At 44.1% G+C, this 27,352-nt stretch overlaps 1 protein-coding gene and 1 long non-coding RNA gene across 4 annotated transcripts in view; one reads left to right on the top strand and one right to left on the bottom strand.

Annotated features, from left to right (window-relative positions):
* Nucleotides 1-1,759: 1,759 nt before the first annotated feature.
* Pik3r1 (phosphoinositide-3-kinase regulatory subunit 1) overlaps nt 1,760-27,352 on the bottom strand; it is an 83,752-nt gene continuing 58,159 nt past the window's right edge. Inside the window, exons 5-16 of one of the 3 annotated variants that reach the window (XM_005065596.4) lie at nt 23,138-23,269; nt 22,134-22,335; nt 21,840-21,919; nt 11,111-11,213; nt 10,180-10,278; nt 9,781-9,961; nt 9,441-9,566; nt 8,350-8,492; nt 7,996-8,172; nt 7,835-7,903; nt 7,134-7,304; nt 1,760-5,927 (exon numbers count right to left, since the gene is read on the bottom strand). In XM_005065596.4, coding sequence (XP_005065653.1) covers nt 5,738-5,927; nt 7,134-7,304; nt 7,835-7,903; nt 7,996-8,172; nt 8,350-8,492; nt 9,441-9,566; nt 9,781-9,961; nt 10,180-10,278; nt 11,111-11,213; nt 21,840-21,919; nt 22,134-22,335; nt 23,138-23,269 — 1,673 coding nt within the window. In that variant the 3' untranslated portion in view covers nt 1,760-5,737. Of the gene's footprint in view, nt 5,928-7,133; nt 7,305-7,834; nt 7,904-7,995; nt 8,173-8,349; nt 8,493-9,440; nt 9,567-9,780; nt 9,962-10,179; nt 10,279-11,110; nt 11,214-12,757; nt 13,808-14,948; nt 15,058-21,839; nt 21,920-22,133; nt 22,336-23,137; nt 23,270-27,352 lie in introns of those variants that run through there. The other 2 variants (XM_040729077.1, XM_005065597.4) reach the window with 2 other exon arrangements.
* LOC110339277 lies at nt 11,031-11,721 on the top strand. Its single transcript, XR_002381393.2, has 2 exons — nt 11,031-11,144; nt 11,634-11,721. It is a non-coding gene; the product is annotated as an uncharacterized LOC110339277 (long non-coding RNA).

The raw sequence follows: 27,352 nt of genomic DNA, 5'->3' as shown, positions 1-27,352 counted from the left end.
CCTAGCAGGAAGAGTTACTGGTGACCCTTCTTTGAACTGTTCTGTGCACTTTTTCATAGTCTTTAGATTCTGTCCTGAGGCAGCTTGGCTTTGAGTGAGATTGCCTTGGCACTCTGTATTCTAACATGCTGCAAGATCTTGAATAAGTCTTGTCATGCCTAGGCTTTTCTGGTCTGTAGAATGGGAGCAATATCTTCTAACTCAGAATAGAACTGTTGGGGGATTGGTTTGGAGAAAACACAGGGAGAGTATAGTGGTTAATAACCACTTGGTGTGTCAGAGGTCAGTCATAGTGACATCTCAGGGACTCTGAGTCACAGATACAATGGCTGCTCTCTACGATTAGGAGGAATCTGGAACCCCCACTCCCCCACAACACACACCTGTGATACCAGCACAACTTATTGTCATGACTGAAGGGAGGCTGATGCAAACAAACGTATAGTGCAAGCTGGTGTAAAAGTAGCCTGGGCAGTACCTGAGCTCTGACAGTTGTTATTGGCATATGTAGTTGGTGTATTTTAGGGTGCACTTCTAATCATGAAATTTTTTTCTGTAAAAGTTTGCTGTATTACAGCAGCAGTAGCCCCAGACAGCTCAAGTTCATGTGTCTTGACTGTACCATTTGCTCTAATGCTTCACCTACTCTCACAGTCTTTAGTCTCTTTGGGCCCTAGGCACCTGTAGGTACATGCCATAGAGCCCAGGTATAGTGTAACAGGCTATGTCATCTAGATGCATGGAAACATGCTCTATGATATTCACACAATGACAAAATTATACAGGCATTCCAGAATGTATCCTTGCCACTACGTAATGCATGTCAGTGTACCCTCCAGGCAGAATTAAGTAAGCAGAATTACTCAGCAGATGAAAGGGTTCAGAAACCAAAAAGAGGCTATATTGGGAAAACAGAAGATTAGAAGCAGCACGAGACTGCAGACATTTGGAAGACTAGACCAGAGCCGTGTCTGAGAGCTAATACACATGATGTCATCCATACCTGAAGAAGACAACCCGTACAGCAGAAACTGCAGCTATGGAAGAGACTCTCATGGATCCAGGGAATGAGTTCTATGATACCACAGAGCTAGGAAAAGGCAGGACATGAACGTCAGAGCTACTGCCATGCCTAACATGCACCAGCCATTGTTGGCATGGCAGTAAATGTGGGTGTCCTCACCCTTACTCCTAGATTATGTCTTATCTAGCAGCCTCACTGTGCTTATACAATGTGTGAACTACATATATACACACACAGTAGTGTGGTCACAGGTTCAACTAGCGGGAAATGTCAGTGGGGGAAGTTTTTTCACAGTAAGAGCTGCTTCTTGACCAGTCATTACAATGCAAACTGGCATCAAGGAAGTAACTTGACCCTATTTATAGTCTCAAGTCACACCACTGCATTCTGTTCTTGTACCATGAGTTTAAGTCATCCAGTGTACAAAAGACATAACCAGAAGCCATCAAAACCATAGGTACTAGGAGCTAATTGTTAAGGCTGGGTGGAGGATGGGAAGGATGGAGGAAAATGAGACTTTTTTTTAAGTAGCAAGAGCACGCCTTGAAATGCTATCACCTAGGGGTATTTATTTTTATCATTTAAGCATTAAGATGCTATGTACATAACATTGAGCACATCCAAGTGACCAACTTGTACCTTTCTGTTTATAAAACTGGGTTGGGATAATGAAACAAGTGGGTTGGTGGGAATTTAGAAATGTCTCCGGTGAAAACTAAAATTTCAAATGGAAACTTAAGTTTCAAAACAACCTTTATTCTGTTTGAGGACCTAATACAATGCATTAAGCAACTTAAAACAATACATAGCTTCACTGAATCTATAACTTGAACAAATGTCAAGGAGGCACACTCCCTCCCCCCACCCCAGTTGCCTTGTAAAGGCAAAATCACAACTGACCATGACATCCTCCCTCTCGTCAAAAGACCAACTTTATTTTAGCAATGTCATATAAACAGATTCGTAAAAACATTGAACAGAGTGTAGCTTTAAAAAATACACACATATAAGTGAGGGTGGGTTTCATTTTTTGTTTTGCTTTTTTTTTTTCTTAAATAGCAGCATCCTGGGCAGCCAATGCTATCACATGGTGACAAGTTCAGTGTGAAGTTGGAGAGTCTGTTCGATGAGCCACTTCCTCCCTACCCTCACTACTAGTTATTTTATATATAACTATAGATTTTTGTAAAAAAAAACAAAACAAAAAACAGGAGAATTTGGCATTTTGGAACTTTGTCCCATGTGAGGCATTGTGCTTTTAACTGCCCCTTTCTTAAATGACCCTAAATTCAAACAGACAGCAACGCCCACTTTTCCAACTGACTTAGATACCATGCATTGCAAAAAGCACAGTTGGGAAAACCAGCAGGAACTTTCTCCCAATAAGGAACAACAGTAGGGCTTCCCAACCACATTACTACTTCATAACCAGATACTTGACAAAGGGATTGGTTCCTCACACTGACAGCTTACAGAAACACACTCTGACTTGACAACACTGAAAGCGAATATATGTCAGGTAAGCAAATCATCCAGACCTGCTCCCTGAAAGGGCATAGCTTCTAAAAACAGAAAAATGTCAAATGATGAACTTCTCACTTCATTTGCCAACAATTTTCACCTTTATAAGACAAAACGAAGCAACATCAAAGGGGAAAAAAAAGCCCACACACATATACAAGACTGTACTAGACACCTGCTTGCTATGTACTTGAACTTGACTGTGGATCTGCGTGGCTGAAAGGTGTACTGAAAACACAGTCCATGCACATATACATATATACATATATCCAGGGCCATGAAGTTGTCGAAAGTTGCAAACATATGCTTGCTGCCTTTTCATGTGGTTATGACCGCTCTGGTGTGGGATATGTGGTCCCAACCCGCCCACTGCTTTAGTCTAGCTCAGCCTCTCAGCAGCTTAGTGTCTGGCTGTCTTTAAGGTGTGACAGTTGGTGAGAAAAACTATGTGGGGATGCTTCCATATCAGGAGTGCTGTATCCAGCTGCATTTATGAGCCACTCAATGGATGCTACTGGATGACTGCCTTGAGGATCACAGAAACTTAGTGATCAGACTTCTCTAAGGACAGAGTTGGTGGCATACTAACCTGTCATCAAAAAGGCACTCAGCAGGACAGGTGCGACATGATTCACTATTGTGTAGAAAAATGACTTCCGCCTTCTGACCAATGGAAAATCTATTGTACCAAAGTTCGTGAGATGAGACATTTTTGCAAGTCATCTTGCAAAGAGTGTTGAAGAAAAGCCACCAACAGAACTTGTAATGGAATGGCTAATCTCAGATCTATTTTAAAAATTAAAATGAAAGTTGTTTGTATGGGATAGCATACATGATGTGCTACTTAAAAAAGAAAAGGAAAAGAAAAGCAAACTCCAACCACAAATCTAGCTTACAAACAACTATTAACTGTTCAGTCTTATGTGGCATGGCAGAATGCTACCACTGGAGTTTGCAAAGCCCAGAGTAAACCCAGGAAATCATCAATTGCCTGGCAGTAAGGACGTGGTCAGGTTAGAAGGGTCAAGTCTGCGGGCTCACAGTTTGGCTGACGAACTTTTCCTTGTGAGGATGAGCAGTGGCTTCATAGGAAGAAAAAAAAAATACATTCTACAGACCATTAACCCAGCCACCAGGCTGCAAATTCCAAAAGCTGAAAACAACAAAAGCAAAAGACACAAATACCTTCACCTTGGTCTAGAAAGGGAAGAGAAATAAAGTTGTGGGCGTGTCTAATACTGAGAAAGGGGAAATGAAGCTGAAGGTGCTCTCTGAATCTACCAGGGCGGCGACTGACTTCGGTTAGCCTCTGCTCTTCACAGCACATGACAATTCCCAATGAACACGCCAGTTTCTGCACACGCACATCAGCGTAGCGAAACTTGAACACTCTCTTAAAGATGCCATCTCCTGCTCCCTTTCCTCACCATGAAGTACAACATGCACAACATGTGCATGAGAACTGCCATTTGCGTCTCTTTTAACTGTTTCGACAAAGCGCTGGGACCATCCACTTGGGTCGACTCGCTTTACGTTCTAAAGTGAATGGAGAGCCAGGAAGATAACAAAACGTCCAACCAAAAGGATTGCCTTTCGGACCATGCTTTTGTTAAAATGAATGGTTGGTGGCTGCTGTGGCTAATCCAATATTAAAAGGAGGAAGAACACATTTTCTAAATGCAGGGATTCAACCTTGAGACCAGTGTGTTCAACAACAACAAACAGAGCGCATTCCAGGAACCCCAAAACAAACTCAGCACTTCTTTCATGAGGAGAGAGATGCTGGCAGCTACGCTGTGATGGAGTTACAGTAGTTCTGGAGTTGCAGCCTCACTTCTCCCCTTCTCTGGAATCCCCAGAAAGTGCACACCACCTTACCCGCTCCCAACCCGCCCCCCTCCCACCTGTTACAACCCATGGCTACCTTCCCCCCTCCAGATTCAAGGAGTTCACAATTCATTAGGAAACAAACATTGCCAGGTACCGTATTTCAAGAGTCTTAAAACAACACTGTTGGACTCAGCAATACTTTGTCACATCATATATCATTTTCTTTTTCTTTTTTATTGAATAAAGCAGCTTCAAAGCTTATCAGGCCCTGCCCAACATTTAGTCAAAAAAAAATCTGTTATGAACTTTTTTAACCTTGGGCTATCAGCCAAGTACTCTGTACAAGAAAAACTGTAAAATATTTCATAGTTTTAATTCTTAAGCCATTTTCCTTTCTGGCATCCTGTACATTTCTTAAGAAAAAAAAAAAAGGTAAGAATAACAAAACAAATATTAACAAAAAACGAGGGACAATATTTTCAAGCAACAAAAACTGGGATGAGGGAAAGCTTCTTCTGAAGGTGTGTTTGAAACTGGTAACAACGTAATAAAAAGTAAGAATTGCATAGCACTGCACGTTTAGCCTTCAGCAAAACAAAACAGAAGCTATTTGGTATTGATACAAATCCATCTATTTGATAGTTAGTCACCCACTAATATGTACATATTTTATATACTGAATGTCATTTTAAGTTCCCTGTCCACACTCCTTTGTCTGTTGGTGGGTTGTTGGTTGTTGATTTGACAAGTTTTAAGCAAAACGTTTTCTGGTGTTTTTGTTTTTCCTCTGAACATACTGCATCAATGTTCTCTCAAAGTGTCCTGTGAGAGCAGACATGCCTCTCTGTTCCACATCGTACGTTCATTAAAAAGGAAATAACCCACAGTGCGACGTGTCTGGGTTCACCACACCCAGCGACACCCAGGCTAAACCAGGCTGGACCAAGCGGTCCCAGGCACAGGTTCTTCAGCCCTGTCTACCTTCTGGTCTCCAAAGTTCCAACTTGTAGCTGGTAAAGCTTCAGAAAACATTAACAAGCACCATGGTTAAAGGCCTCTTTGTCCCTGCACGGAGAGATTTTTGCATTTCTTTTTCTGTGTGTTGGTTGTGTGTTGTGGCTTTAAATTAAAAAAAAAAAAAAAGAAAAAGGATAAGGTTAGAAATGTCTAGTCATCCAACAGCCCTAGGCTGCCGTGTCTTCCCGACTTCTTTTTGTCCAAGAAAGCTCTAGTCCCACGTGCAGACAGCCGGCTTCGTTTCTGCAGCTCAGTTCACAGGTCGGGCTGGAGAGGAGCCCTTTGCTTCCCAGAGGCCTTGGGTGGCTTGAAGGTGAGGAACTGGATCTGAGGGCAGCGCTCGCTTCATCGCCTCTGTTGTGCATATACCGGGTATGCTAGTGTGACATTGAGGGAGTCATTGTGCTGCACGAGGGACGTGTGTTGGTAATGTAGCACCAGCTCCTTCAGGGAGCTGTACAGGTTGTAGGGCTCGGCAAAGCCATAGCCGGTGGCAGTCTTGTTGATGACACAATGCTTGACTTCGCCATCTACCCTGGAGAGGGGAGAGCGAACAAAAAAATGTCTTTGGAGCTGGTCTCGGACAAACGGAACGCTGCAGGGTATTTTTTAACAAAGCCAAACGTCATGGACGGACACAGTGAATGGGGTCTGTTTCACTACTGCGGAGCCCCAGTAAACTATTAGTGCTGCTTTTACTGGTCAAGTGACACACACACAGGGGCTAAACATTTGGGCCTGCTTCCCTGGACTGTTGCATGGTTTAAAGGAGAGGGAGGGTTCCTATGAGACATGAGATGAGTGCTTGATAGAAGACTGCATGTCACATGCTGCAAATGTGGGACAAATGGCCGTTTCCAACCCCACAGGTGCTGGCTTTACTGTCTCTGTGAGAACATGCTAGCTTTCCTCCGGTTATAGTCAACAGGTCTCTTTCAAGCTCTCCTTGAAATGTTATCACAACTCTCTATCTTGGCATTTATTCTGAATTCTTCTATTCTCTCGTCTTAACTCAAAATTCTCCCTCTGTGTGTCTTTTGGGAATAGTTCTTAAATGAAGCAGTGCTTGGCCATAGACTATAAGGTACTTTTAGTGTCTTTCTACAACAGGAGGACATAATTTCTGTCCCGATGATGCTAGTGACTCCAAAGCCTTTGTTCTTTTGGTTGACTCAGGGTCTCCATATACAGCCTATGCTAATCTCAGTCACTGAGTGCTAAGATTACAGACATTATGCTCAACCTTCCATTTTTACTTTTCAAAGTACTTCTGAAACTATTGTGCAATAAAAAGGAATTGGGCCACAAGACAGAAATATGTCTCCTTTGGGGTGTATCTCTGCATGATCTTAATGGGGTCCTTCCTCAATCCCCGAAGGGTTACTTTATGTTCAGTGATGTTCTCACAAAAATGACCTTGCATTTTAACTATATTGAGTTTTAGAGGGGTGGAGGACAGTGGGAAGGCATGGTCGGTCGTTTCTGTTTATAATTAAGATGAGGGGGAAAAACCCCAACAACCTCAAGACATCTAGGGATTAACTTTTCCCGACACTGGAACCCAAGTCCCAAGTGTCCTACTATACGGCGACAGATGTCTCTGTTACGTTCTTCACAGATTCACCTGTCTGCCTAGACTAACCACAGCAGATGAGTTTTCGAGGTTAAGACGGTTTCAAACCCTGATCCCTAGTGAACAAATGAACGAAGTATAACGAGCAAGTTTTCTGGAGTTACTTACACTACAGAGCAGGCGTAGCAGCCCTGCTTGCTGCTCTCCCGGACAAGAAAAGTGCCATCTCGCTTCCCTCGTAATAGACTCTCGGCTTTGTTTCGATTGCTGCTGCCAACATTCCATGTCTTTTCATCGTGGTGGGGCAAGTCCTCCTCGTCTTCCACCAGGGAGTATTGGCTACAGAGGCAGAAACGGAGGTTTGTGAGTCAAGGGGGTGGGAACCCCACCCTGGCCCCAAGGTCTCCTTCTGAGTAGGCAGATTAGACGACGACTCAGCCTCCTCACCAACCCCCAGGGGCAATGATTACCAAAGTTATTACTATCTCTATTTTCAAGTCGGCAATCACCCTTAGGTACCTTGGCAGAGGGCAAGGACAGTATTAAGAAGATTGCCAGTTCTCAAATAATTCATACCAAACATATACCTAACCTTCAAAATATACTAAATGTAATTGTTTTTCTCTCATTGTTCCAAAAATATTTGGGGGAGTTTTCTGATGTTCAGGGACATCATTATGAACACACAGGGTCAATTTACACAATTGTGGGGAAAACAACAACAAAAAAACCACCCCATTCTTCCTGGGCTCAACTTTCCCTTTGTAAAGCCCTGGATAATGCTACCAAGTTTATATAGTTTTGCTTGAGAGAGGTCCTAAGAAAAAAATCTGTGAACTAAACTGCATGCTACCACCCATGCTACTTACTCTTCGGTGTTTTCATTTCCCAGCCACTCGTTCAACTTCTTCTGCCGAACCCCTTTCTGCGTCAGCCACCTGAAAGAGTTGTGCAAAAGAGGAAAGGCATTGAGGACCCCTCTTTGGTTTTAGCCGCAGTCAGTTCTCCGGGTTCCATTTCAAACACTTACATCAAGTATTGGTCTCTTGTCTTTCTCAGCTGAATGAGGTCTGGCTTAATGCTGTTCATGCGCTTGTCAATCTCGCGGTATTCGGCTGCCTGCTTCTTCAAGTCTTCCTCTAATCTCCTCCTGCTGTCAATGATCTCACTGATGCGAGACTTTAGCTTATCATAGTTATGCATGATCCTGCAGGCACGAGAAACAAATGGCTAAGTACCTGGGTCTACCACACAAGGTCCCCAACGTTTAGGACGCTTTGTTTAGTCCATTTTTGAAAACTGCTCAAACGACTGGAAGGGAGAGCATCTCTTTGACCAGTCCGGTCTGTCACAAGGGTATTGGGGATGTTTATGGAGCATCTACCTTTGAATTTCTTTCTCGTTGCCTTCACGCTTAAACTTTTCTATGTATTCCTTGCTGTACCGCTCCTGGGTCTGGCATTGTTCTTCAAATATTTTTATGGTTTCATTGAATGCTTCAATAGCTGTTCTTTTCATTTGAATTTCCTGCAACACAAGTTTCAGAAGACAACGTCATTGCTTTCAGAATATGACTTCTCACTGTCAGAGACAAGCTAGCTAGTGATGCAATGTAACTGTGCTGCTAGTTGGTACAGTCATCCGTGGGCACCATAAGCTTAATTACAGGAGCCCTCTTGGCCGCTAGCAGCCAGATGGTTAAGTTCCTTATTGAAGTGATGTAATGGCCACAAGGGACCTGTGCGATTTTTCTCATCAACTCCAAATCATCTCTAAATGGCTTAAGCAACAGTACAAGGGGTTGGGGGTTGGCAAGTATACAGTCTGTACTGTATATCCTCAATACAGGACCAGGACACAGGGAAAGCCGGCCTGTACTCTCTTTTCAGAGCTGGATAGGAATTCACAAATCTAGTCAAAGGATATAGAAACAGACATTTCTTGTGGAGAATTGTCTGCCTACTTTGACTTTTTATTTCTCTTTTTTTTTTTGAGATTACAGTGTATCATCTCCTTCTTCCCTCTCTTCTCTCTAAACCCTCCTGTATACCCTCCATGCTTTCTTTCAAATTCATGGTTCTTTTTTCCACTAATGGGGTGTGTGTTTATGTGCTCCTAAATATGTAAGTACAGCCTGGTCAGTCTTTTAAAAGGCAGTTTTGTTTTGTATCATCCATGTTCCTTTCTCCTTTGGCAATCAGTATAGCGGACACGACACTTCTCACAGCAGGGGGAGGGATGTGTAATTTCCATCCCAGAGCCTGGACAAGCTGACATTAGCAGCTATTACTAGTGTCCAGCCTGGACAGAAGTCTCCAGTCAGGAACGGACTGAAAGCTCACAGTAACCTGCCAGTTAGAAGCAAGCGTATTGTGGGATTCTTAAAAGCATGGACCACACTGGAAAGGGTTAGACACAATTCTTCTTTAGAATCTGATTTATAACCTGTGTTAGTCTAAAATACCTTAAACTCACCTGGGAAGTACGGGTGTATTCTTCATATAATCTATCGTATTCCCGACTTTTTTCTTGAAATTGAGTATTATATTCATGTAACTTTTTCCCTACAGCTTCAATATTATCTTCTTTGACAACTTGATCCTAGAAGGATATACAAGGCAGAAAAAAAGAACTAAATTGATAAGGTATTACTCAAATAACAATCCTTAATGAAACAGTCAATGTGTTATCTGATTCAGCTCTTGTGACATTCTGATCATGGTATAAAGTTTGAAAGCAGTTTCAAATCACATTCTGCGATGGAGGGTGGCTTGGCCCTGTGCTACTGGAGTTAGAGGGGCTGTGAAGAAATTACCTGCTGGTACTTGGACACTGGGTAGAGTAGCTTCACATCTAGCTTGGGGTTGTACTGAGCTAGAGACTCATTCCGGTAGTGGTTTATTAGTTCAACCACAGAGTTGAAGGTTAATGGATCAGAGAAGCCATATTTTCCATCTCGGTGAAATATTTTGATTAATTTGTTATTTCCTCCTTTCCTGTAAATATAATATAAAAATAATGATTATTAAAGTTTTCTGATGCAGCAGTGTGGGGCTCTTGGGGAAGAAGCGGACAGGGATGAACAAGTATGTTTGAATATCCTATAAAGAAGCCCATTACTTGAGCTGCAGGTTTAAGGAGAAAAAAAAATCTAATTTAGAAATATTTTCATGACAACCCAGACATTCCAAGTACAGCTGACTCCCTGGCTCACCTTAGTGTAAGAGTATAATCGCCGTGCATTTTAGTAGACGCATCTCGTACCAAAAAGGTGCCGTCAGCTGTATCTCGGAGTTTTTCATTCACTTCTTCCCTGAAATGAACACAAAAGAAGGCCATGCTTACTTTTCAACTTTGAATGACAGCACGCTGACACAGAGAGACCCCATCTTCCCTCCTGCGCTCAGGATTGCTGCACTGCCGGGCCATACCCTCAGCCTTAACAGACACCATCCTTTAGGGACGGTGAGAAGAGAGTGAAAGAGGTTCCGTACCTTTACATTCTCCTGTCCTTGTAGAGTCATGTCAGTATTGCATGTTTTCAAAAGTAACTAACAATTTCTCTTTGCTTAAACAGAAACGCTATAAATTCATCCCACTAAACGTAAGTGCAAGACACATACACTTACGTAGACATGTGTCTATTTAAACGACTGGCCTATGTGTACATGCACCCATTTACACTATCAGCATATCTAAAATACAAAGTTGTTGTTGTTGTTTATTCCTTTTAAATCATTTTCTAATAAACAGGCACAGAAAGTCATAACCCACAAAGAGGCTCTCCCAGCCCGCTCACTAACCACTAGAAAAGCTGAAAGGATATGTGAGGGGAGCAATAACCTGAATCCCTAAAGTCCTGCTCACTAGAGAGAAAGCAGGCAGTGCTCTGTCACCCCGGTGTGGTGATTCCCTGACATCTCTGTCAACAGGGACACTTCCCGGGTATTTAATTTCCTGTGTCATCCAGCACCCACAGCGCTCCAGTGCTCAGTGACTTTTCTGGCCGTCTTTGGAAAAGAACCAACTATGCTTCAGGCTTATGTTGGATGACATCCTAAAAATGGAATTCAGCAAGCTGGTGCTTTCTGTCTTCTTACTCGAAACCTCCCTGCATCTGGTGGATGCAGAACCTGTGGTCTTACCTTGAGATGTCTCCCCAGTACCATTCAGCATCCTGTAAGGACATATTGTTGTTCATGCCGTTGTTGGCTACAGTAGTGGGCTTGGGTGGCTTAGGGGGCAGTGCTGTAGGCAAAGGAGAGGGAAAAAAGTTGTTTGCAATCCTGGCTCCAAGGGCACATTTAAACTTAGGCTTGCATCTTTGCATGTGGACAGCATTTCATTACAACAATGAAGAGTAAGGGGAAAGTGGTGTGATTTTATTTTAATTAAAAATGCATGAAAATTCTATTTTCAGTTAAAAGGCAATTCAATTTACTAATGGGGTGGGGGTGTGAACACCAGAAATTCACAGTTCCATGTACCGTGACTGATATGGTTAAAAATCAAAACTGAAAAGAGGAAAAGTAGTAGTGAGTGACAGGAGGGTTGGGGGGAGGATGAGACAGACAGACAGACAGACAGACCTAGAGGTTAAGATATAAGTGGGGCTGACTATGGGAGAAAATTTCAAAGCTAATCCAGAGTCAACATTTCTACTTCTAGATTCTAGCTGTGTTAAGCTGTGCCCAGGCAGCTCCATCTAAAGTAACCAGGAACATCTGAGCTGCAGAAATAACAGGAATTGGCTTCATTTCTTCTCTTCTTTAATGAAAGAAGAAATTTGGTGTCTCTGTCCTGCAGGAGCGCAGTAATCACATCTTACTAAGAAACCCCACTTACAGCAGTGGGTTTTAAGAACTGGCTATCTCTACATTACTTCTCCAGGCACAGCTCTGCCAAAGCCACTTTAGGAAACTCATCTGTGACCTAAATCTCCCTAGTCTTCATGTTACTCTTCTGCTGGGGGACATTGTGCTCTACATGTTAGGTCCCATTAAAACCCCTATCCCTTCTTCAGTGTCAAATCAGTATGCACATAGTGACAGAGAAGCTGACAAGAATCCCGCCCTCCGCATTTCTGAATTTCTTCATTGCAGGGAAGGCTGACGCCAGGAAACAACCAGGATCCTAGGTTTTTAGCTAAGCCTGAAACATTAACTTTGAAAGGACTGTGACTGCTTTAATTCACACCCCAGATGATTTCAGGTGTCTAGCAGGACTCTTACAAAAGCAAGGAAAGCCAACTTCTTTTCCCATTGTAGTTCTCAGCTTGAGAGAGCAAGCGAGTCTCCACGTCTGGTTTACAAGAGTTTCAGGTCATCAGAAAGGAGTTTGAGTCACTGCTACATCTCACATGCTTTTCTAAAACACCCGGCATTGCCACAGCAAAGTACCACACTGCCAGAGTCCACAGCCAGCAGAGAAAACAGCACAAAGGACACGTCCCCTTAATTAAAGGAACAATATACAACAATATAGCCCAACTTGCCAAGGATCACAATTAACAAAAGACGCCAGCAGCAGAAAAGTGGAATCTAGTTCCCATCCATTCAGCAAGAACCAGCATGTATCAAATGCAGCCCAAGCTCCTTGCTGCTACAGTCAACAATCTGTTTAATTTTAAATTTCTAATCAGACTAATTTTAAACCCTGAAACAAATCAGTAAAAATAGCAGCCCCGAGAGTATCTGTTACAGCGGCTTTCCAAAAAAAAAAAATAATAATAATAATAAAAAAATGTAAGTCACAAGATAAACTAGCTCTCTCCATTAATATGGAGGTATTACCTGGTGGATCCATTTCTATATAAAACATCAAGTCCATGCCACAGTTTATATCTGTCTTGGCACATTCTAAGTCCAGGTCTTCCATAGTCCAAACCGTGGTGTACATTTGTGCGAGAGTTTCCTCGGCTGTGTTCAGTTATAAGAAGAGAGTCCGGCTTTCTTTGTAATGGTGTCTTGGAATTCATTTTAAAACCTATACGGGCTGCACTGTAGCCTATTACATCACACGCCCCAGCCAATCAAGTCAGAAAAATGTCACCAGACCACTCCTGCTCTATCAGGTCTCCTGGACGCCAGCTTCACACGGCCCCAGCCTCTCTCCGAGAAACCTACATGCCACACAGCTGCAATGCCTACACGCTCATCGTTTCCAAAGGTGTTTAATTTGCCTGCTCTCTTCCAGCAGTGAGTTCTCTAATTCCCTTTTTATTACTCCTTGCAGCATGGTACATTCCGCTGTTGGCAGACTGACAAATGGCTGATAAACTGCAGCTTCTAGCTCTGTTCCTTAGTGCATATGGGCTCAGAGATAGCCTGGGCTTTTCAGTGGTATAAAAATCTTAGAGGCATCAAGCTACTACCCTTAAGCTCTGTTTTATGGTCCTTAGATATCGGCTGTATATGTGAAAAGCAGAAAGGATCAAGCACTCTGGATATTTAAGACAGTCTTCCTCAAACACAGTCCTAAATGCACCTAATTAACAAGGGAAGCTAAAAGACAGTCCTTAGACAAAATGCCTATACCAGAATATCCCAAGGTCAAAATGAGACTTTACAGAATAAATATGAAAACTCAGCACAGGAATGAAGATGCCTATTATTTGCAGAAATGATAATCATAATGGCCAACACTGGTGAGTTTCAATGTTTCTACCTAATGACACTGGACAACAAGATGCTTCTGCTAAAATAAGAGGCCTTATATCAGAACACAGAGTTCAGGTGCTCTCTGCCAGTGTCTCCCTCAGGAACCCGTCTTACTGCTAGCTGCTTTAAAGAAGGTGATGTAATCGCTCTCTCTCTCTCTCTCTCTCTCTCTCTCTCTCTCTCTCTCTCTCTCTCTCTCTCTCTCTGCCCTCCCCCCTTCTCTCTTTTAGCTCAGTGCCTTACTCAGGGGGACAATATTCCTTCTTAGCAGTGTTCAATATAAAGAAATCAATTTCCCTACAAATCTAATGATTTATTTTGGTTCTTTAAATCATTTTGCATGTAATTCGGTCACCACAACTGGAGCTCGAGGTACACTACCACTGTGAGCCAGAATCTCCTGATTATGGGGGGGGCACTGCTCTGGTGTAAATGTGGCTTCATTTTTTAAAAACTAGAGTGGGCTCTGTGGATGTGTGTGCTACGCATCCGTGAGAAGATTTATGGAACTCAGAAGCCCTGTTAGATTTCTATCACATGTGGAATCACGATAAGTTCAGCAAAGCATTCTGTTCCCTGGCTGCTGTCCACTGGGGTCCCCTCTCTAGGGCATCTCTGCATTATTGGAGGCAGTTAGACTCAACCCTATACCTTCCAGTTCACGCTTCTCTATTTGCCTATAGGTTGAACTAAATCTAAACTAAAATTCAAATAAAAATGGTAAAAGTGGTGGTGAAGTATGTCCTTAGATAAGATTAAAAAAATAATAATGGCTGAATAAAAATGTTGAGTCTTCTCCTAAAGTAAGAGACAAGACCCTTTGGCAGTATAACCCATGGGTCAGCCCAAAGGGTCAGCGTGCAGCACTCCTACAGGCAGACTCCTGCCGCCATGTGGCAAGGGGACCCAAGGGGCAGATCAGGGAGACAGGTGACTTTCCATGTTCTCTGCAAGCTCTGGCTTGGTCCCAACTTCCTGACCCTTACTTTGTAAACTCCAAAACCAAACCCATCTCTTCCCTGCAGTGTCCCCCCCTGGAGGACAGAAGGGAGTGTCTCCCCTAATGGCCCATCTGCTCTCCCTAGGCAGCACTCACCCAGGAGCACACAACACACGCGCGCGCACACACACACACACACACACACACACACACACACACACACACACACACACACACACACACACACACACACACACACACACACACACACACACACACACACACACACACACACACACACACCCTCCCCAGCCAAACTGGAGAGGACAGGCTTCCAGATAAAGAGCCCGGTGGAGAGAAGTGCATAAATGAAAAGCGACTTACTTTGCAGGTTATGCATTTCAGCGGTTTCGCTTTGAACTGCCAGTATCCCACCGAGAGGAAAAAAAAAAAAAAAAACCAAAGAAGCTGTTCTTCCACCAAGTGGGCCCAGCCCCCGAGGCTCCCCCGCCCGCCCGGCACCGGCAGTAGCGAGCCTAGCTGGAAGAGAGCGCGCGAGGCGGGGGCGCGCGACTCTCAAGCCCGGCCGCCGGCTCCCCCAGGCTAGGCTGCAGCCAGTCCCTCCGCCCCGCGCCCCGCCCCGGCAGCACGTCCCCAGCTCCGTGAGCAGAGCCCCCCTGGGTCGCGCTACTGCTCTGGGGAAGAAAGGAGCCCCGGCGGGCGCTCGCACGTCTCGCTCAGATAAAGATCGCGGCTTCATGATTAACTTGGGCAGGTTCAAATATTTGCTGAGCTAGGGATTTGGGGAGGGGGAGGGGCACCCAAGTCAAAGTCAAAGTTGTCATCAGGCTGACAAGTGGCCGAGGCAAGACTAACTTGCTCGTTTTCGCCCTGGAAATGAGAAGGGCATTGTAAGGGGGTGCTGAAAATAGTCCTCCCTGGTGGCCATGGTGCCTGTATGCGCTAGCAACCCCCGCTCCGGGGGCTCAAGTGGCCCGCAGTGAGGCGGCACAGGAAATAACCCAGCTAGTTCAGCAAAAAATAGAATCAAAGCCGCGTTTGTGAAGGCCTGAACCTCTCGGAACAGCCCAGAACAGGGTGCCTCACTCTCGTGTCCACCTCCTCCCACACATTGGCACAGCTGGCCCCGCAGGTGTAACAGGAAAGCCCTTCACAGAGAGCACACACTGGCTGGCAGCCCCGGGAGGGCATCCATGCAAGCCCAGATTTTAAGAGGTCAACTTCAAGGTCCTAGGACTTCCTAATCAGACTTTCTAAGAGGTGTGTCAGCACTGGGTTAACTGCCGGCTGGGCGTGGCAAAGGACAGAACAGAGGAGGACATACCTTCCTGCCAGCCAGGATTCCAGTCCTTTATTTGAGACAGTTACAACTAGCTAGGTTTAGGATTGTGGGCTGGTCAGAAAAGAACTCAAGACGTCCTAGGAAACATTCCCATAGCATCCACACAGAAGCACCTACTTTAACCTTTTGAACCATAACTAAATGTCACAAAAGCTCCCAAATCTTAAAACATAACAGTAATTTAGATATCACCCAGGCAATTCCTCAAGCTATAGGGAAGGGGGAAAAAAAGACAAAAGAGATGTTTGGTCCTAAACTCCATCCCCTGCTCTTAGCTTTCCTTGGTCAGGGAAAGTAGAAACTTGTAAGAAACAGAATTTACTTTCTAATTTTAGGTTATCTAAAAAAAAAAAAGATTCATACCTATAACAAAACTCTGGCTTTTTTGTTTTTTTTTCAAGAAAAATAAATTTGCTTTGTTATTTCTAAGCATCACCCTGCTTTAAAAAGAGTCCCTCTGGGAGAAACAGACACAGTGACTTCTCAAGCATACCTGGATCCACCTCAGAACCTCCTAGAGATTACAATGTAAATGTGATAGTCTCTGAACAAAAGTATCTGGGGTAAAGTGATATACCCTTGAAAAGCCTTCAAATAGGCATGAACACCTTGTTTCAAACAATTTCCTCACAATATGTACAATATGTACTATGGAGGCTCTATAATGTGACTGCAAGTGTGAGAAGACTCTTTCCCCACTGGTAAGACTCATGCTTCATTAGTTTAAGGAGGGAGCCCTCTGCTGGCAGAACTCAGTATAGTACTCCTGCTTGAGAGAAAACGGTCAACTTTCCATTTCACCATCTCTAGATCCAAGACGCCCCACAAGCTAATAGACATACTTAATGTGCTGTGGAATATACAATTTACTGGTGAGCCAAAAGCACAGATGTCACAATACCTAGGAAATAATTTCCATTTGGCTGTTAAGCCCCTTTAAGACGACCTGTGCTTTCTCCATGTCCCATTTACCTGGAACTGCAAAGACCCAGCACACAGGAAACCTTACCAGAATAAGCGGAAGGTTCACTTCGCCTTCTGGAGGTTTCAAACTAGCGTGCATCCCTTTCCTCGGGGGCTTGTACAACTCATTTCAGAGGCAGAGGCAGCCCATGATTCTACTCTTCAGCAGATTTCACCAGGTCAGGATACTTTCTCATGATCATTAACATGTCTTTGAAAGTACTATGACATGATTTCTGCCCTGACTAAGTCCTCTCCCAGGCATCAAGTGAGCCATAGCCTAAGACCTGGAAAGTTTCTCAGGGGCTCAATATTAATGAGCAAAATCACGAAAAGGGAGGCAGCAGAAAAAAAACGAATGAATCAAAATCATCTAGGGTAAAAGGTACGGGTTCCCCCATAATTTTAAAGAAACACAACTTAGGAAGTATGGCCATCCAGTAGGAGGCAAACCTGTAAGTCCTTGTCCAGGGATTTCAATGAACCCACACTAAGGAAGACTGTCTCTTTCAGTTAATAAACAAACCCAGGTTTACATATGAAGAAAGCAAGACACTGGCAAGACACGCCCACTGTCTAGCAGAGAGAGGAACTCCTACCCCTGTGATCACCCACACCCTCCCCTGCTCTCCCTACAGACAGAGCAGGCAGTGCCATGAAAACAAAAGTAAAACCATCCCCCAGCACATGCACAGGCCTCACAATGCTGTTGTAGATCTTAAGCAAAGATGGCTAGGTTTAATAAGGAGGAGCTGGGCTCTCCCCTGTACACCTCTACCCTCCCTCGGGATATGCATCTTTCTAAGAGTTTCATTCCTTACCTTTGAAACAACTCATGTCAGACCGCATTTTAAACCCAAGGGGAGAGAAAACAAACGAGAGAAGCGAAAACTCTGAAAGTTATTTCCCTCTGTCTTAGAGTTTGCTTAAGTCTTAGCTAAAAACCCAGCCCAGAGCATCTAAAACAAGATGTATGAACTAAGCTCTTCAGGGGGGTGTTCTGTAATGCACCGGTGGTTAAAAATTAACCTTGACAGTTGTAGGAGGATAGGGGGAGAAAGAGTCACTTGTTGCCTCCTCCAGGCTTGAGGGTGCAATGGTAGACTCCAATTATGCTACATTAGTATTTCTGAATGCATCCATGAAATACAAAACACGGTGGTATTCAGAGGTACCCTGTGTTCACTGGACCTGCTCCTACTGTGGTTGCCCTGTCCCTATCAGCTTAGCTCCCCATGTTTGGGCAGTGTAAGGAATTCCAGAAAGCCTGCCACTCAGCTTTAAAGATATGGAGGACTTCTTGTAATAGAGGGAACCGCATGCTAACAACAGAGCTCAGAAAACATACAGTCTGCATCACCTGTCCACATCCGTGCCTCCTTCCAGAAAAGCAAGGAACCATTACCTCAAGGGGCTGCTGGATGCACAAAATGAGCTGATTTCTAAAATTTCTTTGAAAACCACAGTTTATCAGTTATGTGTGTATTTGGAGTATTATCAGTCTGTGCTCAGACCTGTAACTGAAATGGATCAAAATAAGAAATATCTTTTGCCTTTGCCTTTTGGAAATGTAGCCAAACCAATTAAACTAACAGTTTTGAAAAAACAGCAGCAACAACAACCACAGACCAGTTAGAGAGTAGGGAGCAGGGGCGGAAGACCGTCCACACAACCTGCACAGAGAGTACAGGGCCTGCTGGGACACAGATGAAGTGGATGACACAGGGGACGCTGTGTACAATTGTACATTTTGTGCACTGTGCAAAGGCACATTGGCAAGGTGACAGGGGGAGTGGCACTGACATCTTGGCCGCTCCACCCACCACGCCACACAGCTTATTTATGTCAGCTCATTTAATCCTAACAACCCTGGGAGAGTGACCCATTCTTCTTTCCACTGTACATCTGATGGAACCTTGTCCCCAAAGCTACCCACATGGCACTATGGCCCTTTGTTCCATGTTGTCCATAGGATCTTATTATGTCCCTCATTGTTAGCTCATTACATCCTGGAACCTTCAGAAGAAGGCTTTTTGACTGGACACTGAAAACAGCCCCGTGGTTCGCGATGGTTCCAACAATTTAGGCATACAAAGATGGCAGACAGGACAGGCTGGACCCAAAGGTAGCTTCTGGGCATACCCAGCTGTGGCACACACTGGTTGAGTAGCATAGAGTGAGCCTCTCATCTCTGATTCTTCGGGGTCCCAGTGGTATCTTACAACCCTGTCACTTAAATGTGTGGCCTTGTGTCAATGCCTGATGGACCGGTTTGGAGAAACACATTCTAAGAGCTCACAGGGTACAATTGTCATAGAGTGACTGTACACAACCTAAGGAGCACAACCTACAACACTTTGAGTAGCTGGTTTGCTGTCCATCTGCAAATCAAAATGCTAACTTCCTTTTCTCCAGTTAAAATTGGACCTGTTTTTCAAGGTCCTTTTCAGGGTATATTCTTTCTCTAATGTATCTACTCAATTATCCTAAAAAGTCATCAACTGCACCACTAAGGATCTGTCTTAGAAGTGCACTCCCAGCTAGACTTTAGACTGCTATGTTTTTAACAGGCCTTACTACTACCTGGCCAAACCCAGAGATGATGTCTATCTGTCCCACAGCACACACTTCCTTGTAGTCCCCATTTAAGGATCCTTCAAAGATTCCTCTCTGTTGAGAGTGGCGGTGTCTGTAATTGACTGATTTATGAGCATTTGCTAGAGATGAACCAGAGATGAGCTTCCAAAGCCCATGAGGCCTCTTGCATGCTGGGCCAGTGGGGAAGGCCTCTGCGAAGGCATTGGATTCCCACTGGGTTGAAGAGGTTATTTCTTTTTTCCTGAGATGCCCTGCCAATCACTGCACTGGAGCTATCTTGGAGCCCAAAGGTGCCCAGGATGAAGGCACTTTCCCTACCCGCTTGTAGATGGTGAAGTGAGACACTTTGAAGCATCCATTTAATCCCAGGGGACCTAGACAATGCCCAGGGTGACTGAGAAGTACCACATGAAGTGAAAGTAGCTCAGACGGGGCTCAAGGATGACTTGGGTTTAATACTTGTTCCCCTTTTTTTGAGTCTGAACAAATACTGGGACAATTCAGTATGTCTGATCTTTGTCACCCGCAGAAACTGAGCTGACAGAACGAACCCTCCTTGAAAATTAGTATACCAGTTTCTGGGGGGTGGGGGTGGGACTGTAGTCCTCTTCTGTGTATCAGGCCACATTATGAGAGGTTGGTGTTGATACGTGCTTGTTATAAGTTAGTCTTATAAAAGTCACTTTATCCATTTAACATTAAACTCCAGAGGTGTAACCCTCCTCCAGCCAGACAAAACAGGCAAGCCCTTAGTGATCAATTCATTTGTAAAAGTCCATCTGGCTTTGAGCTTCCATGTCGCCTGCCTGATGAGGCCAGGGAGTATTACGGAGAAGCCCATGATGACCAACTCCTCAGCTCCCCTCATCCCTACCCCATGCCCTCCAGGGCAAACCAGGCTCAGCTGCACCTCCTCTCCAGGGTGCATCTCTGTGCCAGTCAAGAGGAAGTGAAGAGTTGCAGCTCAGCGCTTCGTCTGGGGCCTGCCTATTCTTGGTGCCCCTCTTCCTTCCTAGCCTGTGTGGTTAGCGTCAGAGCAGGACAGGACAGTCTCTATGGCTCACAGCTACTTCCACGCCCCACTCTCGCTAGTCTTTTCCATTAGGGCCAAAGGCGGCTCCTGAGTCCATTATCCAGTAACTTCGGTGTCATACGGGGCAAAATCCTCCAGGCTCTGCTTACAGATAGGTTCCCGGTGCACTCTGTTTTTGCTCCAGGCATCCCTGCTAAATCCTATCTGTTGTGCTCTGGGACCTCTGAATATGCCATGCCTGCCTCCTCTATGATCCACGCTCACCCTAGGTACAGTATTTTGGGCCAGTCCCACAGAAACTCTTCCTAAAGTCTTGCAACTTAAGCTCTCATCTATATCCAATCACATGAGGATGGGGTTTGAGCCTCTCTCAGTCTGCTGTATCCGGATGCAAAGAAACACAACTTGTCATGTGGTGCTCCATCCCAGGGCTGCGTGAGTTACCCATCACAGACAGCAGGGTGCTTCGGTTTAAAAGCCTGGGCAGAAATGAAGAATGCATGCACAGCTTCCTCCTGGCCCTGCAACTACACTTCACCTACTAAGGGCTGATAGGTAATTTAACTGACGAGCCCCTGTGAGCTAACTGCTACTAGATCACAGGTTGTTTGGACTCTTTAGATGAAAAGCTGCCATTCTAGGTGAGCCTGCGCTCCCTGCGGCACTGTTAAATGGCTAGAAGACCACCTGCTTTCAGAGAGGCACATGGCTTGCTCTAGCTGCAGTAAACACTGCTTTCACATTGCCTGTATTATTGAAAGGGTTTGTTTTGACACACATGTCTCGGCATAGTCACTTCCAAAATATACACTCCAAAATGCTTTAAATTATATAGTAATTATAAATCACCCCACTTTTTAAATATTAGAAAAGCCAAAAAAAATGTCAACAGCTAAAACAGACTCCATAAATTTATTCAGCAGCCTGAAGAGTAAGAGGTGTCGGGTCTAGGGAACTCTCCCAATGCTCATCTAAGACAAAAATAGGCTTGAGGTCCAGTCCAACCTCTGCTACCAAGTAAGCTCAAGGCCAGCCTGGACTACACGATAAGACTTTGTATTGAGCTAGTAAATTTTTAAAAAAGTAAGGCTAAAACCAAGATAGCTTAACTTCTGCAAGAGCTGGCATCTGACTCTATCACATAGACCACCACCGTTATTTTTCTGTGAACCATAAATTAACATGTTACTGTGGGTTACAACTGTATCATAAACTTGCATTGATTCAGAGGAGACTCTTGTAATTTTTTTTAAACTTGTAGAAGTACAAAGCAAAGGCGCAAACAGCTGTGGAAACATCAGCTGCTGCAAAGCCTTACCTGGTGCTGGCTGTCGTTCATTCCATTCAGTTGAGATTAAAATCTCTATCACTTTTATGAGGTGTTCAGTATTATCAGAGCTGCAACAAAGAGGGTTTTGTGAGAACTATCGTTCGTAAGGACAACACTGTCTCCATCCACCATCCTACTGATGTGTAATAAAGCAAGTCCACTGTGTAAAGCAATGTGCCCCTGTGACCCAGTATCTCTGGATACCCTCCAATAACCACTAGGGCCACCCGTCACCCCCCAGCTCCACTCTACCCCCAAACCTTCTTCTCATCTTTCACGTACCTGGCTGCTGGGAATCTAAAAAGCACAGGGCTGAAAATCTCAGAGAGTACTCTTGAATTCAAAAGATTTTTGCTGGAGGCTTGAGAGAGCTTGAAGAAATGTTTAAGCAAATACTGAAGCGTAAGCCAATACTGATGAGGTATATTAGGCGACCTAATGAGCTTCTTCAATAGTTGGATGTAGTCTTCAGAGCTTTGTACTTCTACAAGTTACAGAGAAAAAAAAAAAAAAACACAGGAAACAGAGTAATGCTATGTTGGGTGCCAATGAGCAAATGCTTGAACCATTTCTTCTCCCTGCTTTAGCTACCAAAGGAGGCCCATAGAGAAAACTTCCGGAGAGGTACCTAGGACATCTGTCCTTCTTATTAAAAAATGCATTGTGAGAAAGTAAAGATCTCCAGTCAAATGAAATGCAAGAAACTCTTCTTGTTAAAAAACCACAAAATGTTCAGGGTGTGCTCTCAGAAGCCTGGCCTCCATCAAGCAGCACTGAGCTTGATTGGCTACGTCCTCAGAGCATCAGATAAGTATCACAGGTTAAACTTTGAAGGTCACAGACCACAATTTCCTGTCCCCAAAGCACTGAACGGAGCCTGAGCTCCTGATGCTGAGGGCTCCGCCCTCAACACATTTTGTTCTGGGTGTACAGGGAAGAGGGCAAGAATATTCGTCACCATGCACTCTAGTGCTGGGTCCCTGAATCTGTGGCTAGGACTTGGATAATCAATTTTCACAACTGCAGTGATCTTTGCAGATAGTCATCAGAAGTTAATTAGTTTAACACATGGGCAGGATTCTAAGCAAACAAAGATCTGAGTCTCTTCTACCAGATGCTCAGATGCTATGTGGTACAGGAGGAGTCCGGGTGGCGGCGAGGCACTGGAGGGCACCTTAGAATTTTCTCAAGGCCTTCTGCTTATACACAGCATGTCACAGAGTGACAAGCATATCTATCTACATCTCAGTAATCTGTTCAGAGAGGTCTGGAAAGAGAAAACTAACCTTGGGCTAAAGACATCATTTCATTGTAAACAGCTACTGGAATGACGGGATTTGGTAAGTCCAAGAGATAGCGTTTGAAAGCATCTGCTAAAACTTGTACATCAATCATTTCCAAGTCCACTGAGGCGGCATCTAGGAGAGAAATAATTTAAGAAATATTTCAGGCATCCACACTTCTGTTGGGCCAATTTTCCAAAGGTGGGACTTAAATAAGGCACAGGGAAGGAAATAATACGGGGAAACAAGCCACGACAAAGGGATGCCTGTTTCTTGTAGGGCTGACTCCTGACTTCTGGACAGAACAGCGTTTCTTTGTGTAGTTCTGTCTCATGCACTGTAAGCATTCAGCACACCCGACCTTTAGCTATTATGCTAGTACCACCTTCCTTAGGGCAACGAAAAATAATGCCACTGTTATTGGTAAGTTAGTACCCTCCCCAGTGCCTGTGTTGAAACTCAAAGCCCCAATGCTCCATCACTGTTTGGAGATGGGTCCTGTAAGAGGGGTGATTTGGTTAAACAAGGTTGTTAGAACGGACCCTAAGACAGACCTAACTAGCATCATTATAAGAAAAGACAAAGTCACCAGGAATCCATGAACAAGGGAAAGGCTATGGGAAGGCAGCTGTTGGAGATCAAGAAAGAGGCCTTGAAGAAAGCAAACAGGCATATATCTTCATCGTCTTGGATTTCCAGCCCCCATGGTTGTGTGAGAAAGACGTTTTATTCAGTTTTGGGGAGTGGTTCTGCCCTGACTGAGAAGGGTCTGACACATATGTATGTGAATATACATTTATACGTGTATACACACACATGCACACAGCCAATGTTTCCTTGTACCACAACAGGAAGATGAGAAATAAAAATTACCAGTTATTCTCAAACATGAACTGATAAATGCTACCTAAAATTCAGCCTTAACAGAATGTTCAACTAAACATCAAGAAACTCTGGCATTTTAGCAATCCATTTCAAGACCACCCATAGAATAATGTGAACAGTTCCAGAAAGCTTCTCCTAATGCTGCTATTATCTAACCTGTGAGCGTCCAACCAGCTCGGAACAGAGAGAAGAGTGAATTCTCTGATAAATCCATCAGCTAGAAAGGAAGGAAGCCAAGCCATCCAGGAAAGTGCTAACAGCGATCCAATGCACTTTTCTGCACACGTCAGGTGTATGCAGCCCAGTCCTTGGGACGGAAAATGAAACAAGGTCCAGTAGAAGGCAGGGGCACCCAGAGCAAGGAGGGCTGGGGGCACCCATAAGAGAGGGGCGTTTGGCAATCAGAAGGAACATGGGGAAAGTTATTTGGGGTAAGGTGTGTTCAGAAGGTGGGCTGACGTTACACTTTTTTTTTTTAAACTGTCTTCAGTTATGGCACTGAGGGTTCTGCTGTGAAGGAGATGTAAGGAGCAAGATAATATAAAGAAGTTGCATAACTCCGTGTGTGGCTGGTTGGGCAGTGTCTAGGAGATTCAAAAATACCAGATTAAGATGGTTCTCCATGAGGCAAGCACCATCCCTGAAAGATGGTAGTGTGTAAAAAAGAAAAGAAAAGCCAGGGCTCCATAACTTCCCCCCATTCAACTAAGACAAAACAAACACTTTGCCTATTCATGATCTGAGAAATTTTTAGATGACCAGAAATATATAGGTGTGAAAAATAGGCACACAAAGCAAATGCTTATTGAAATTGAAAAGCAGTTTATTTTAAAAATATTCTTAAGAACACATATAACTTTGCCACTGATTGAAGGTGAAGGCCAATTTGCATACTAATGAAAGATTTCCTTGTTTATGCTTATACAGAATCAAATCTGAGCTTAGTATTTGACACAGAGCACCTTCATTGCCTTTCCAGGTAATCAATATTTTTATTTAAAAATTGTGAATAGGGGCACTCAGCTTTGCATAAATACATGATACAAAATGGCAGAATTAAATCAATGCCTATTCCAAAACTTTCTGGAAATTCTGTTCTAACCCCAAACCAAACTTTAACTTAAAAAAACAACAAAAAAAGAAACTCAAATCAAAAACTCAAATAACAGTTTTCACAATCAAACATTTGTATGAAATCCATTCCAAAGACATACTAACATGTGTGTATGAGTATATGTGTGTATGAGGTGTGTGTGTGTGTGTAAATGTATATAAATATCCTAAAGATACACATGTTGAGGGGGGATGATAGGAAAATTCATGTCAAAGTCTTCCATAAGTCAATCATAATGTTTCTATAGAGCAGGAAAGCTTGTATGCATGTAAAACCACTACAATTCATACCATAAAACGGTACTGAGCCTGAACGGAGGTGTGTGTGGCCTGATGGCATGGACAGCATACACAGTGCAAGGTGAAGATTTTATGTTCAGAACTAAAGATACAGTGAAAGTGACAGATAGCATGTGAGTAAATGCTGCCAAAAATGGGCCTTTGCATAAAGGGTCTAGCCTGGAACTATAATTACTAGTGAAATTATATATAGTGTCAATTAAGATCAAACTCCAAAGAGTATTTGAAGTTTCTGGTCCCTCTAGACACTGCTCTTGCGTGCCTCATTTCATGTCTCTTTGCTTTGGAACTCAGTATCGCCGAATTTCTCATCCTGAAAAAAAAAAAACCTATGCTACACCATCTGTCAAGGTATGTAGACTTCAAGCTGCTTGAGTCACGTGTCCGTTTCTTGGGCTTGCCCCCCCCCCCCCCCGTGCTCCTACAGAGCCGATGAGCCAGCCTTTCACCAGGAGACTTGGGGAGCAGCCTGGCAATTTTCTTTCTCACATCACACTTAGGAGCCTCAGGGGCCGAGTGCGCCTCTCCCCTGCTCTTCCAGCCTTCCTGAGCAGCCAGCGCAAGAAGTGTGGCAAGTCTTAAGGACTGGAGCCCTGAGGCTGGTACTCATTCCAGAGACCTTCTTAAGAACCTAGGAGTGTAGCCCACCCAGTCTTTACAGGGTTTGAATGATGCTACATCATGCCGTTCTTGGGATAAAAATCACATGTCAAAGTCCACAAGAGCTGACGATGGAGTACACTTGGTTTCATTATTTTTTGTGACGGGACTTCCCATGGGCCCCGGGGTTTCTGACTGTGCAATACGAGCTTCCTCTTCTGTGTTAATGCCACCCTAGCAGCTCCTAGCTGCCCACAGCTGGCTTTAGTGAAAAGAGGTGGTGTTCTTTTCATTTCACTTTCCACCACACTACCAATGGGTAGCCAGCTCCTTCAATGCTTCACTATGCCAGCTCCCTGGGAAGCCCCACCCCCAGCCCCCAGCCAGCCACCAGTTGATCTCTATCTGGTGTTGTGGTTCCTACGATGTGGGGGTAGAGTAGGATGCAACTGGCACTATTTGGAGAGATTCTAGACTGTCGTGACTCGGGGGGAAGATGCTGCTGGGACCTAGTGGGTAGAGGCTAGGGATGTGGCTAAGCACCCTGCAATGAACGTGACAATCCTCCACTCTATCAGCGGAACACATGAAGAGCACCAGGTTGAGACAGCCCAAGTCAGGTTAAGAGGAACCAAAATGGGTCAGGAGAAATTTAGAACCTTTAAAATTCAAGTGAGACAAAAAAAGCGGGGGGGGGGGGGGGCAATTTGTTTTAAGGTAAAATGAGGGATGGGAGAGGAAGAGCAGGGGAAATCTGAATAATCTGGATATAAACCACCGCTTTGCCACCCTCCTACCAAATCTTGTTAAGTGAATTTGCTTAAGTTGGGCTTTCTTTACTGGGGACTTAGAGTCACTAGCACTTCAGACTTAGGTTAACATGAGATGCTGTAAAAGGATGCCGTGAGTATTAAGAGCAGTGGGCTGCTTGCCCCGCCTCTGTCTGGCACTGCAAATTTACCACATTATTTAAAAGCCAGCATTTCTCTGTCAGGTGGCACTGAAGCTTCCTCCAGGATAGTGTGATAGCTCGATATATTGAAAAGTCCCAAATTTGCAGGTGCACTCCCAAATTTGTTTGCTCCTTTGTAGCTGTGAAAATGTACCAGTTTTCTATGTGTGGGTTTTGATGGCAATGGGGAGAGAAAGCTGCCCACTAAAATATATCACTGACGTGAGTGGATCTTGGTGGTTTACGCCATCTCATGAGTGGTGTGAAAAAAACAAAACAAAAACCTTTTTCCAAAGCTAACATGTATCGTTTTGTATTGGTCACATTAAAAACCTTAACCACAACTTTTCACAATTTTCACAGTTTCT

The sequence above is a fragment of the Mesocricetus auratus genome, unplaced genomic scaffold, assembly GCF_017639785.1.
Source record: "Mesocricetus auratus isolate SY011 unplaced genomic scaffold, BCM_Maur_2.0 Super-Scaffold_100020, whole genome shotgun sequence".
Classification (NCBI taxonomy): domain Eukaryota; kingdom Metazoa; phylum Chordata; class Mammalia; order Rodentia; family Cricetidae; genus Mesocricetus; species Mesocricetus auratus.
Note: the sequence above shows the minus strand (reverse complement) of the source record. Positions and strands in the feature narration are given on the sequence as shown.